We start from the raw sequence: 15240 nt of genomic DNA on the forward strand, positions 1-15240 counted from the left end.
AGAATTAAGTGTAAAATTGATTAGATCTAGAATTATGATTTAAGATCTAATGACATTGTATAAAATATGGAGGCATGGGTTAGCTCAAATTAGATCCTCTTAATTGGATTAAACATAAGATTAGAATCAAAGAATTAATATATCAAGTAGAGAAATTAATTAAATCTAACCAAATATTGAATTAGATTAAATCAGAATTTCTCTAGAACCAATACAATAGTTGTAGATAGTCAACTCCATATTTTTTATTAGATTAAATAGATCTTGATTGTGGCTCAATGGTTGAACTCGAATCATTAGACTGGTCAAATCAAAACTAATTAACCAATTGGTGTCTAAGATAAGTTTGATATTTCGATTGATGGTTTTTAATTGAGAGTGGCTTATCTGATCATTTTGATAGTGTCTAAGGCAAACTTAGTATACTCTCCCATCGATCTCACTTACCTGCCCAATTTGATGGATTATGTCTTGATTAGATCACTAAGTGATTCGAGTTAACCCATGCCATTAAGGTTGATTAGTGTGACTGATCTAGGTGCCATTTCAACCAGCATGATCCTAATCCAATTCAATGACTTGTTGAAGTCAGTAGGAGGATTGGGGTTTACTGATTGATCTTTTTTCTTCTCTTAATTCATAAATTAAATCTTCTAAATTATTAGGTCCCTAAAATGAGATAGTTATAGTGATAACTAAATCAAAACCTCCAATTAAGTTGGATGATAATGGATCCATTAGTATGATGATCATTGGAGGCCCAAAGGCTTGGTGCTTATCTGCTATTGGAATTATCATTCATAATATGATAACTCAGTCGAGTCTCTCTAACAAGTGGTCGGGTTAGCCGGTCAAAATCGGACCTAATCATTTGATAGTTAGATTCCTAAGTATGATCATGTTAATGACTGGACCTAATCAGAACTTGCAGAGAAGATCAAAGTCAACTAAAAAGTTATCTGGGGCTAAATCAATTACTAAAAATTATTTACTGAAATAATTGGTTAAAGAACCTACCCACAGATGTACATGGTGAGACGACCAAAGTTGAGCTTATGTGCAACTGTGGATTCTAGTACCCGCTAAGAAATTAGAGTAATTTCTCAGATTAGAGATAGAAGCTACTAATTTGACTAAAATAATAGGAGAATCTTTAGACTAAAGTCCAAATTTTTAGGCTTAATCAATTCATAAACATAAAGTCTTGTGTTTTTCTTTCAGTTATGGCTAGATGTCCATTGTTCCTTCACTGTTTGATGGTGACTTATTTATAGGATCCAACTTCGATAGATGGTATCGAAAGTTGTATAGAACATGAATGGATCCTATATATGATTATGGATCCAACATCTGAGGTTTCTGTGTCCAACACATATGATGCGATCAAAGGCACTTATCAGAAGTAGCCAAATGATCGCATCATCGTGTGGTATTTTTGAGAGCAGCGAAGAACATGAATTATTTATAAATTCGATGATGTTCAGTGAAAGAAAATCCTTCAAATATTAAAGGAGTTCTTATGCATCTCTGAAGATGTATCTTCAGTGGGGCAACAATCCTTTAAGAAAGAAAAGAAAAAAAATACAAAAGAGTCGTGCTTGGGTTGATGAATCCGAACTAACAAAAGAGTTTAAGATTAACCTAGTCCAGTAGAGTCCCTTGATCCGAATAGGCTAAGGAAGAGAAATCAGTAAAAGGTTGCTGGACAAGATACTTATATGATAACACCTTATGATTTCTCTATCTGTGACACTACTACTTGAGTATTGGATATCAGAAGTCCATGCAAATTATTGCAATGACTTCAGGTTAGTAGAAAAATTGAAAACAGCAAAAGATTTCTGAATATTGGAGCTAAAAGTCATGTTTCAGTTCTGACTTTGGGAATTCTCAAGTAAATTTTTGATTCTAATAATATCATTTCAGGTGATTGTCACCATTGTCCATTTTGACAAATATAATTTTCATAGGCTTTCTTGCCAAGAATAGATTTATATTGTCAACACAGAATGATTTTTATGATATCATTATAGATAATATCAAAATCATGATGGATAATTAAAGAAATGGTATTTATGAATAGTCATAGCCTGTTATTATATGTACACAACAAACAAACTCCTAGACTAGATAATGTCACAAATGCCTACCTTTGGCAATTTAGGCTCGATCATATAAATAAGAATAAAATCAATAAGAAATAATTCTCAAAGTCAATGATTGTGAATCATTGTTAACCTGTCAATCCTATCTTCTTAGTGAGATGACCAAATCACCTTTTGCTGAAAAAGATGAACGAGCTAATGATGTTCTGAGTCTGATACATACTGATGTATTGAATCTATGAACATGTTTGCCATAAATTTGAATTATTTAAATAATTTCTTAATAAGGTAGAAAAATGAACTAGAAAGAGCATTGAAACTCTTTGGTCAGACCAAGAGGAGAACACCTTTCTAGTGAATTTTTGATATATCTAAAAAAAATAGGATTCTCTCTTATTGGAATCAACTTTATCAGACATAGTTCGATCCATGATGGGGTTTACAAATCTGTCAGTCTCCTTTTAAGGTTATGCTCTCGAGACTACTTGTCATGTTCTCAACTGGATTTCAAATTAATTAGTCACAAAGACTCCATATGAGATATGGACTAGATGTAAGCCAATACTCTCTTATCTTAGGATTTGGGAGTATTCAATTTATATCAAGCATCTGTAGACCGATTAGCTTGGATCTCGATCTTATAGATATTATTTTGTAGGGTATCTCAAAAAATCTAAAGGATATTACTTCTACCTTACTAAAGAACAAGAGTTATTCGACATTCCTTTTAGAAAATGAGCACCTTGGTGAAGGAACAGATGCCTTTAATATGAAACTTATGAAGTTTGACAGGTAAAAGAATCAACATAATCTAGTGAACCCATAGAACTGGATTTGATTAGATCAAACCCAAAACCTATTGAAGAGGCACTGTTAAGGACATTCGGTATAGTACCGCATCTGTCGGATAGATACTTTGATTTCTAGTTCAGGAATATGATCCTGTTGAACTCAATGAGAATAACAAAGATTTGATCACCTACATGGATGACATACGGAGGTCCGACTTTGATTAGTGGCTTGAAGTCATAAAGTCTGAAATGAAGTCCATAATAGTCAACGGTGTCTGGACACTCGTTAATTCACTCGAAAAGGTAAAGCCCATAGGGTATAAGTGGATCTTCAATAGGATCAGAAGGCGCAGATAAAAAGGTGAAGACCTACAAAGCCCATCTAGTTGCCTAAGGATTTTGTCAATATTATGGTATTGACCATAATGAGATAATTTTCTTCTGTGGCAATGCTAAATATTTCAAAGTTGGAACATGTATTTTGATAAGTGATCAAAATGCATGTTTTCATTGAGAACGAAGATGAATCTTGCAAATACAAATAGGTTAATAGTTTTGTGAGTGTATTTCTTATTTTGTATGTGAATCAAATTATCTTAATCGAAAATGACATTCCTTATATTATAGAGAATAAAGGTTTTGTTGTTATCATCGTTCTCCATAAAAGGTTTGGGAAAAGCATCCCTCATCCCTTAAGTTATCCAAGTTTACGTACATAGGATGTTTATAAGTAAAATTTATTCTATCATAAATATCATGTATGAGATAAGATATGGTACACTTACTAGGATAGTGAGTGGATACCTGTAAGATCTGGATGAGAATCACTAGTAGGTCATCCTTAAGTATTTGAAAAATACTAAGGATCGGTGACTCGATTATGGAGAATCTGACTTAAAACTTATGGAATTTGACTTCAATTTTTAGTTGGTCATAATAATAGTAAGAACATGTCCGAAAATATCTTTATCCTAAATAATGGAGCAATCTGTTGGAAAGTTTTAAACAAAAAAATATAGCCAATTCAATTTGAAAGGCAGAATGCATTGCAGCATTCGATGCTCGCAAGAAAGCTATGTGATTGTAAAGGTTCACTAGCAAGCTAGGAGTGGCACCTTCCAATGATGGTCTTGATGTATTATACAGCACCAGAGCCATAGCTCATGCCAAGAAACCAAAGTCTCATTAGCTTACTAGGTATTTTGCATCGCTACCATATTATTCGAAAATCATGGATAGAGGTAACGTCGAACTTTAGAAGATCAACAGAAAGGAGAACTCGACCAACCTAGTTACTAAAGCCTCGATATCTAAGAGTTCTGAGATGATAAATCAAAAATAGATATATAATATTATACTGATTGGCTTTAGTCCAAGTGGGAGTTATTGGGAATTGTATTCTAAAGCCAATCATATGATAATTATGCTAACTATAAATATATATATATTGATAAATAATAAAAATTATTTAGCTTTTTTCATCATAAGGTTACATCTTCTAACGAACTTTTGTATTGTGATAAAATCCTTAGGATTACTTTGATCGATAAAAAAAAATTTATCACGTAGTCCTTAAACTGGTTCGCGACCAAACAATATACTATTATTAGGACGATAGCAATATCAAGTGTAGGTCATTGTGTGCCATATGCGTTGGTTATCCTCGTAACCAAATAGTATGGAGACATTAGTATGGCATGCAGATGAGATATAGGAGTACATCGTCATAGAACATGATCAACTGCGGAACACTCTGCTGTCAAGAGTAGCTCGCGAAGGGTATGGGTATAAGTATCCCTTCGATCTGAAATCACCACGGTGACTTGCAAGCAACTCACTGTACTTTGATGTCGGACTATCTAAATTTTTAATTCAATAACGAAAGGTTTCTAAGTGTAGTCAAGTACTTGTCAAGTCCGTGCGTGAGTCAAGATGGGATTGATCCCTTTAAATTAATAGGAGTTAATATATCAATGTATTTCAATTTAGCAAAATCTGAGTCTGGATATCCATGTGATAGATTTGAAAGATTAAAATATAATGTGGATGACTTATTTGGGTTTCACAGTTAAACCCTAGGTCTCCTTGAGCATTAAGGTCAAAGGGATAAATTATACGGTAACCATACGCTAGTAGGTTCTTGAATGTTACTTCATCATCATTGAACCTATTCGGACGTCGGATCCCATTGCTAGATGGTTACATCGATTGGTTCAGAAATTTATTTCTGTACTACCAACTTAGGTTCAAACCTATGAGGTCACACTCAAAAGAAGTTTCTGACTGATTATATGGCTGATCAACGATTGCAAATTGTTCAAGAGTTTAATCATCAATTCGATTGATGGTTAACCTTATGCAAAAATTATAATAAATTTATTCACTGAGTATTAATGAATTAATAAAAAATTAATTAACAATTAGATTACTGCTTAGCTCAATTTAATTGAGCAAAGAGAATTAGATAAAATCTAATTGAATTAGATTCAATTAGGTTTGATCTGATTAGGTTATGAGATGACCTAATTGCTAAGGGAGAATTATCCCTAATTTGATCAGAATTTTAGTTCAATCAATTCTTAATTTGATTAAGATTTGATTAAAAAATTATGAATCTAATTAAATTAGATTTTATATATTTATTTGGACTTAATCAGATGTGATTTGGTTTGGAGTCAAATAAGAAAAATCAAGAGTCCATAAAAAATTGGACTCTTCTTCCCTTGTGCCACAACTTTGGATGCCCACCTTTCTCCATGCCAAAAAAGTTTTTGCATGAGGTTTCTCCATACAAATAACATCTGATGTTGCTTCTTTCTCCACACCAAATTTGGTTTGATTTTGATAAAAGAAAAGTTTTGAAATTTGATTTCAAAAATATTCCTTATCAAGAGAGTTTGTTTTCGTCCAAACCACTCCACACGCCATACCTTGTTTTCCCTTTCTTTTGTGTGACAAAAAGGGATTTCTCACCATGAAAAATCAGATATGATCTGGTTTTACCATGAGAAATATTTTTGGGGGCGTGTAATAACGTGAATTGGTGAGGGGGCGACAACTAATGGAAGAGTCCAAACATTGTTGGACTCTTCACCCTAACCACTTTCACACCCAAATAAAAAGAGATTTATTTCTCTTTTGTGCATGTAAGAGAGAAGAAAGGTGTTCTTCATGGTGGGAAGGCCTTGGGTGAAAAATAAAGGAGAGTCCTCTCCTCTTGGGTGAGCGCAAAAATCTAGATTTTTAGGGTTTGTTCCTATGGGTTTGGGAAGAGAGAAAAAGAAGAGAGAAGAGCGTCTCCTCTCCATACTTCTTCCTCATCCTCATCTCCTCTAGATGTCTTTCTTCAACTTTTAAAAAGGTTCAAGATATTTGAAGAAAGGATCCAGATCAGCCAACAAGATGGTTTTCGCGCGAGCTAGCACTCCCGAGGAGATCGATCAGATCAGAGCTTCAAGTGGACTTTTCGTAGAGGTCGGACATGTGTGCGGCAACAAACAACCAGTGAGGATCCTCTTTACCATATCTCTCAACAGCAGCGATCGTCAATCCGTGCTCAGGTATCGAGTTCTGAACTCAGATTAGAAGTAGATTTGATCTACTGTTCACATGTATGCATGTAGATTTTATCTTCTGAATTTTTTAGATTTTGTATGCAACAATCATGTCATAGATCATAGAGTAGATTGGTTTGATGATTAGATCATATGCATGTTAGGTTAATATAATTAATCTAGTTACTTTTCACTGTATTTTATTTTTAAAATTTTTGAAATGCATGCACGAAATCACCTATATTTTCTAACATTGAAGTTGTGTAAGATCCAGCTAGTATTTTTATTAGTCAAAGAAAGTATGCAATGGACTTGCTAAAGAGGTTTGGAATGTTGAATTGTAAGTCAGCTAAAACTCCTATCAACGCAAATGGCAAGCTATCCTTAGATGATGGGATTGAAAAAGCTAATAATGAGAAGCATTTTAGAAGTATTGTTGGTGGATTGATGTATTTAACTCACTCAAGACCTAATATTATGTTTGCTGTGAGTCTCATTTTCAGGTTCGTGCATAATCCAAGCAAGCATCATCTTAGTACAGCCAAAAGAATATTGAGATATGTTCAAGGCACATTAAGCTTTGGGATCAGGTATAAAAAAGTTAAAAGCATTGATTTGTTCTCTTTTGCTAATAGTGATTGGGTTGATAGTGTAGATGACAGGAAAAGCACCACTGGTTATGTTTTCTGCTTAGCATCAGGAGCTATTTTATGGGTGTCAAAAAAGCAACAAACTACTGCACTTTCAAGCACAAAAGCTAAATATGTTGCAGCTACAGCTGCATCTAGTCATGCCATCTAGTTGAGAAGAATTTTGAAAGATTTAAAACAAGCTCAAGAGAAGCCAACTATCATCCTATGTGATAACAAGTCAGCAATTGCCTTAAGTAAAAATTTGATCCAGCAAGGAAGGTCAAAGCATATTGAAATACATCACCATTTCATTTGAAAACTTGTTGCCAAAGGAGAAATAGAGCTGCAATATTGCAATACTGAATGTTAGCCGGCTGATATACTTATGAAAGCATTAGCAAAGGAGAAGTTCAAGAAGTTTCGAGATATGTTGGGAATACAAGCTCTACAAGAAGCCCCTGCTTGAATTAAGGGGGGGGGTGTTGCAAGAAATTAATTCAAACATGGGCTATGGTTGTTGACCTGGTCCTTATCTCATTTGTTTTTTAGTTACTATCATTTAGTTGGATTATATATTCGATTGTTGATTGAGTCAAAAATTTTATCTAGTGTTGAGATTTTCTAGGAGTCTTGTTATGTGAGGATATCACACTGATTTTGTGCAGTGTGCATATCAAGAGAGTCTATTTAAAAAACATCTGATGTAGAGATTGCAGTGGGGGTTCAATTTTAAGAATTCAACTCAATAAAGAGTTTACTTCCTTTCTGCCACTTTCTTCCTAACATATCAACCTTCATCCAGAGGACCTCTTGTGTCTTATTTATTATTCACTGATGACAACCTGTTGGTGACAAGAGCAACAAGCAAGGAGGGTTTATGCTTAAAAGTTTTACTTGATGCTTATTATGATCTCTTTGGGCAAGCAATCAACATATCAAAATCTGCAATGTTCTTCAGTCCTTCTACTCCCCCGGCCATCAAACCTCAATTTTGATCTATTTTTCAGATGCCTGTGTAACAAGATGTGTCGAAATATCTTGGGGTACCTCTATCAAGTACAAGGCTTAATTCAAATGACTATCATTACATTATTGATAATGTGGAGAGTAGATTGGCCGGTTGGAAGTGGAGGACTTTGTCTATAGCTAGAAGAGCAACCCTTCTAAACTCGATTTTATCTTCTCTCCCCTTATATTGCATGTCATCAGTGGTTGTGCCAAAATATGTTACCAACATAATTGAAAAGGACCTTAGAACTTTTTTGGGGACATCAAAGGGGCAGCAAGGGCCTTTATTTAGTTGCATGGAACTTAGTAGTCAACCAAGACACAATGGTGGTCTTGGCTTGCATCTACTACATATTAAGCAACAAGTCTTGTGGTGTAAGTTGGCTGCACAAGTAGTGCTTCAACAAGCCTCATTATGATTTGAAGTAGTGCATGCAAAGTACAAGTTTAAGGATTCTTGGATTTATTATATCAAACTAAGGAACTCATCTCCAATTTGGCACCAAATTTGTATGCAGGCTCTAAGGGTGAAAAATCAGTTTTAGTGGGTAACTAGTTTAGGTAATTCTATCAACATAACCCTTGGATTGCTCACAATGGCGGATGCATGTAACAAAATATGGTGTCAATTGACCCCATAAAAAAAATAAAAAATATTAGGCATATATATATGCATATATATTAGTAGGAAAAATCAAAATGGACCCTATTAATTTTATAAATTGATCCTATATCTCATGTAAAATTTTAAAGAAGTAAAGGATAAAAAAGACCATATAAAAATAGTAATTATGACCTATATTATCTCTTTAATGACTGACATGTCCTACGTCTCTCTCCTTATCTTCCTCTCTTATACCACTTTGACCTCTCTTCCTCTCTCTCTCCTCCTTTCTTTTTTTTATTAATTATTTTTTATTTATCTTTTAATATTCCATCCCAATCTCATCCGTCCACCTCTTATATTTAAATATCATATTAATTTATTTTTTATACCTTAGAAAGATCACGTTAAAAGATGAAAAGAATAATTATGATATACATTCTTTTTCTTTTCTGACTCATATATCCTACCTCTCTCTTCCTCTATCACATCGCTTTGATCTCTATCTCTTTCTCATTCTTTCTCTTTCTTTATTCATTACTTCTCTATTTATCTTTTAATACTCCATCCCAACCCCATGGTCTCCATCCGTCCACCCCTTATATTTAAATCACATATCAATTTATTTTTTATATCCTAATTAATCTAAATATAATAGAAAATTATATATTCTTCTTACCTCTCTTCTCAATCTGAATTAGTTATGTCTTTTTTAGCTTTTTTTTTGGTAATCTTTTTTTAGCTTTTTTTTAATCTTTTTCTTTTTTTCACTCATATCAAATATATATGATTAGAATAATTTTTGATTAGCCATTATAATTTTAGTATTTAATAATATTTAGGATTTTGTTATGCTACTCTTTTATAATATTTTATTATAAAAGATATTTAAGATATTGTACATTATCTTTTTTATATACTTTATTATTTTTAAAAATAATATTTTATTATTTTTTTTTTCTTTCTTCTTTGTCTTCCTATGGTTTCTTTACTTCTTTTATTACATTGACACTACAAAGCAAAATTTTTGGATCTGCCACTAATTGCTCATATTCCTTTGTCCCACTAGCCAACCTATATTAATCTTGAAGTTGATTTATTGCATTTGTATGTTGCTGATTTTATTAATAATGACCATAGCCGAGACACAAAAAAATTAACAACCTATTTCAATGTTGATATGATGAACCATATATCTGAGCTTCCTCTATATCAGGGATGTTGGCTTGGCTTGATCAGCTATGCTGGAAAGATTTTAGATTCTAAAACCTAAAGTTGAAGGAATTTCATAATGTGGTTGAGAATCAGACATTCTCTGTAGGTGCCCAATTCCAGTGGATATGGAAATCGTTGGTGATGTTGAGGGTATCATTCTTTTGGTGAAAATTGATTTGGAGTAGTTGCCTTGTAAATACTTCTTAGTTGGCAGGGGTACTCTTCCACAAAATCACATTCATTGTGATCTCTGTCTATACTCAACAGGGGATTTACAGCATATTTTCATTTGTTGCCCCTTTGCAAATCAATGTTGGTATGGGCTGTCTAAGTTAGTGAATGCAGGTTTTGTCCCTTCATCTTTGCAGACCTTAATCATATATGTGGTTCAAGCAAGGGTATAGCAAAATATTCAAGCTCTTTATTCTTACATGACTTACCTATTGTGGTTTTCTAGATACAAAAGAAAGTTTCAAAATGAAAATCTATCTATACATGATATGTTAAGAATGGTATCTACTTTCTATGGGGATCTAATTCAGCATCATAAGGACACTTTCTCTATTCAGTCAAGAAACTGGGCCACCTCCTCTTTTTGGAAACAACCAATTTAATCTGCTATTATCAACTAGGTAGCTCCTCCCATGGAGTTGTGAAAGTGAACTTTGATGGTGCAAAGAGAGGTGAAAAGGCTACCTCAACTTGTGCATTAAGATAATGAAGGACATTCAATTTGGGTAGGTGGTCGATGGCTGCCTAGTTCTTCTTCTGTTATATTTGCTAGGTTGGTTCCCTCCTATATGGAGAAAGAACTCATTTGTATTTGAGCTTATTTCATTATGTCAAGCCCAATCCAATTAACATTACTAATGGTATTTTAGTAATTTGACATGAAAAAGAATTATAAAGAAGCCTAGGTCGTATTGTCTTATGACGATAGTGAAAAACAAGAGAAACAAGAGAGAGAGAGAGAGAGAGAGAGAAGGGAAAACTCAAATTTGTAGGGTTTTTGGATAGTTTTCATCAAGCTAACGATTGGGTGGTGAAATCTTATCTGATTGAGCTAAAATTTGGATAGATTATTGCTAAGACTGGTTCTTCAATCTGAATGGTGGAGACCAGATTTGGTGGTCACTAGGTCAAATCTAGAAAAGCTCCAAGTCAGGCTGCAATAAATGTTTTTCTCCTCATAGTTTGGTGAGATCTCTACTTTATCTTCTTCTTTAGCAAGGATGCACCTTTGGATAGTGATTACTATAGTTTATTATTCATTAAGATTATATTTTTCTTGATGGACATTTGGTGTATTGGTCCATTGATTCGTTAGAGAGATCTTGTGTAATTCTCTTGTTGATATAGTGAAGATTGATTGGACCTAACAGTCTCGTGGTTTTTTCCTTCATACTAAAGTATTTTTCATGTAAATACTGATGTTTCTTATTATGTGATTATTACTATTCATGTTTGATTTTCATTGCATTAGCACATACACTAGTGGGTTGATTGATTAATTGATAATTGACATATTGGTTGATATCCTAATAGTCTCCTATAAGAGGAAGGGTGTCTGTGGGCTTTGTTGCATTGGCCGCTACCCATAATCTCCCAACAAAGTGGTATCAAAGCATAGGTTATTGCTTTGTGTTGTCTTGATAATTGTCTTGTATGTAGAGATAGAGATTAATGCAAGTAGAATGGTTAATTTAAATGGGAGTAATTATAACCTATGAAAAAGGAAGATGAAAGATCTTCTTTATTGGAAGAGTTATCATTTATCATTATTCAATGATTTGGCTAAACTTGAAGATAAATCTGATGATAATTGGAATGTGCTTAACAGACAAGTTTATGGGTATATATACCAATGGATAGATGATAATGTTCACAATCACTTTGTCGATGAGGACTATGCATATGTTCTTTGGAAAAAGTTAAAAGAATTATATGCAAGGAAAATGGGTGCCAATAAATTGTATTTGATGTAGAAGCTTATGAATTTGAGATATAAAAATGGCACTCCTACTACTGACCATTTGAATGAAATGTAGGGAACCTTAAGTCAACTTGCAGCTAATTTCTTTTGATGATGAGATGTAGACTTTGATGCTTTTTGGTTCATTATCAAATGGCTAAAAATTTTTAGAGTTTCTATGAGCAATGCACCAGGTGATAGAGCTCTTTCTATGGATTTTGTAAAGAGTAGCTTGCTAAATGAAGCAACAAGAAGACAGACTATTGGTTCTTCCTTTTCTTAACCAGAAGCATTAGCCTTTAAAAATAAAAGTAGAAGTAAGAGTAAGAATGCACATTACAAAGGAAAGTCCCATAGTAAGTCACAATCAAGAAAAGATATAGAATGCTATGCATGTGGTCAGAAAGGGCACATAAAGAAGTACTGTAGAAATAGAAAAAAAAGAAAAAGAAAGACAATCCTAAAGGGAAAGAAGACAAGTAGAAGGAAGATAATGACAGGGTTGCTACTACTTCTGAAGATTTTCTCATTGTTTATGATGAAAATGTTGTCAATTTTGCTAGTCAAGATGCTAGTTGGATAATTGACAGTGGGGCCTCCATTCATTGTACTTTTAAGAAAGATTTTTTCTCATCATATACACCTCATGATTTTGGTGTGGTGAAGATGGAAAATAATGGCTTGTCCAAAATTGTTGGCATGGGAGATGTGTACTTGGAGACCATGCAAAGTAACAAATTAGTTCTTAAAGATGTTGGGCATGTACCTGACATTAGATTGAATTTAATTCCTACAAGAAAGCTTGATGATGAGGGTTACAACAACTCTTTGGTGATGGTCAATGGAAGCTCACCAAAGGGTCTATGGTTGAAGCTAGAGGAAAAAGGTGCTCTATTCTTTATGTGATGCAGACCAAAATCTCCAAGAGCTTAGTGGTTGTAGTGGAGAATGATTCAAGTGTAGAATTATGGCATAAGAGACTTAGTCACATGAATCAGAAGAGACTTGATCACTTAGCCAAGAAGAAGCTGCTATTAGGAATGAAAGGTATACCTTTAAAGTTCTGTGTGCATTGCTTATTAGGCAAGAAGCATAGAGTTTCATTCCATAGTGCTCATCTATTTAGGATGCATAATATTTTAGACCTGATACATTCTAATGTTTGTGGTCCTATGAAAACTAGAACACTAGGTGGTGCATTGTATTTGGTTACCTTCATTGATGATCATTCTAGAAAAGTGTGAGCATACACTTTGAAGACTAAAGATTAATGTTAATGTTTTCAAGCAATTTTAGGCTAGAGTTGAAAGGGAGATAGGAAGGACTCTAAAGTGCATTAGAATAGACAATGGGGGTGAATACTATGGACCATTTGATGATTATTGTAGAGCTTAAGGCATTCATATTAGAAAACTCTTCCTAAGATTCCACAACTCAATGTATCTGCAGAAGGGATGAACAAAACTCTGATAGAGAGAGTCAAATGCATGTTGTCACATGCAAGGTTGCCAAGATCTTTTTGGAGTGAGGCTTTGAATACTGCTATTTATATTCTTAATCTCTCACCTTGTATTTCCTTACAGTATGATGCATCAGATGCGGTATGGAGTGGAAAATCTATTTCTTATGATCACCTGAAGGTATTTGGCTGTAAGGCTTTTATGTATATTCCTAGAGATGAGAGGTCAAAGCTTGATGCAAAAGCTAAACAGTATATTTTCTTGGGCTATGGATTTAATGAGTTTGGATATAGGCTTTATGACCCTGCAAAGAAGAATCTTATTAGAAGTAGGGTATTTGTTGAACATCAGATCATTGAGGATGTTGAGAAAGTCATTAAGAAGTCTGAGTCTTATAATGATGACTTGATTGATTGGGATTTAGTTCCTCCATGTACTATATCAAATCAAATTGGTGATACTACTCAAAAAAACTTATAGTGGTACAGATGATACTGAGATACCTACATATAGTGATAAATTAGTTGAAACAGATGATCAGACAACTAGATAGCCTGCAAAGTTACTAGAGCCAATTGACATTCCATTGAGGAGGTCTATCAGGGAGTGCCAACCTTCTTCTAGATATCCTCCTCATGAGTATGTATTGTTAACGGATATGGAAGAACCTGAGACCTATGAATAGGCAATGGCAACTAAGCATGAAGATGATTAGCTTGAAGCTATGCAGGAAGAAATGAAGTCTTTGCATGATAACGGCACCTATGAGCTAGTAAAGCTATCAAAAGATAAAAATGCATTGAAGAACAAATGGATATAGAGATTGAAGATAGAGAAGCATACTTCATGCCCAAGATAAAAGACAAGATTAGTAGTCAAAGGCTATAGTCAAAAAAAAGGCATTGACTTTGATAAAATCTTCTCTCCAATGGTCAAGATGTCCTCAATTCTGGTTATTCTTGGTTTGGCTGCTAGCATGGACTTAGAGATTGAGCAACTTGATGTTAAAACTGCTTTTTTTTATGGTGATCTACATGAAGAGATCTACATGGAGTAGCTAGAAGGATTTGGAATTAAAGCAAGGAATGTCTTATATGCAGATTGAAAAAGAGCTTGTATGGTTTTAAACATGCTCCTAGATCGTGGTATAAAAAATTTGATTTCTTTATGACTGATCACAAGTATAATAAAACTAAGTCCGATCACTGTGTTTTTGTGAATAAATTTTCTAATGGTGATTCTATCATATTGTTGCTTTATATTGATGATATGCTGATTGTTAGCCGAGATACTTATAGGATTGACAGGTTAAAGAAGGAGCTGAATGAGTCCTTTGCAACAAAAGACTTGGGACCGGCCAAGTAAATTCTTGGGATGAGAATCACCTATCACAGAAAGAAAGGAAGCTTCGATTGTCACAAGAGAAGTATATTGAGAAGGTGCTTAAGAGGTTATAACATGGACAAGGCAAGAGCTGTTAGCACACCTCGTGCTAATCACTTCAAGCTAAGCTTAAGCCAATATCCATCAGTAGACAAAGAAAAAGAGAAAAGGAGAGTGTCCCATATGCTTCAACTATAGGAAGTATGATGCATGCCATGGTATGTATAAGGCTTGACATAGCACATGCTGCTGAAGTGATGAGTAGATTTCTCTCTAACCCAAGTAGAAAGCATTGGAATGCGGTAAGGTGGATTTTGAGGTATCTTTGTGGGACTTCTAAGTTATATCTTTATTTTGGAAGTAGAAAACCTATGTTGTCTAGCTTTACAAAAGCAGATTGGGTAGGTGATGTTGATTCCAGAAAGTCAACATTGGGATACTTAATGATCTTTGCAAGGGGAGCTATGTCGCGGCAATCAAGGCTACAAAAAGTATTATTGCTCCTTGAATTGATTT

General features: G+C 34.1%; 1 protein-coding gene across 1 annotated transcript; it reads left to right on the plus strand.

The window, feature by feature from the left end:
* The first annotated feature begins 6756 nt into the window (after positions 1-6756).
* LOC140853138 (secreted RxLR effector protein 161-like) lies at positions 6757-7251 on the plus strand. Its single transcript, XM_073247232.1, has 3 exons — positions 6757-6899; positions 6954-7040; positions 7101-7251. The coding sequence occupies exons 1-3, from the start codon at positions 6757-6759 to the stop codon at positions 7249-7251; spliced, it is 381 nt and encodes a 126-aa protein (XP_073103333.1).
* Positions 7252-15240: the final 7989 nt, after the last annotated feature.

This window comes from Elaeis guineensis, chromosome 13, assembly GCF_000442705.2.
Source record: "Elaeis guineensis isolate ETL-2024a chromosome 13, EG11, whole genome shotgun sequence".
Lineage (NCBI taxonomy): Eukaryota > Viridiplantae > Streptophyta > Magnoliopsida > Arecales > Arecaceae > Elaeis > Elaeis guineensis.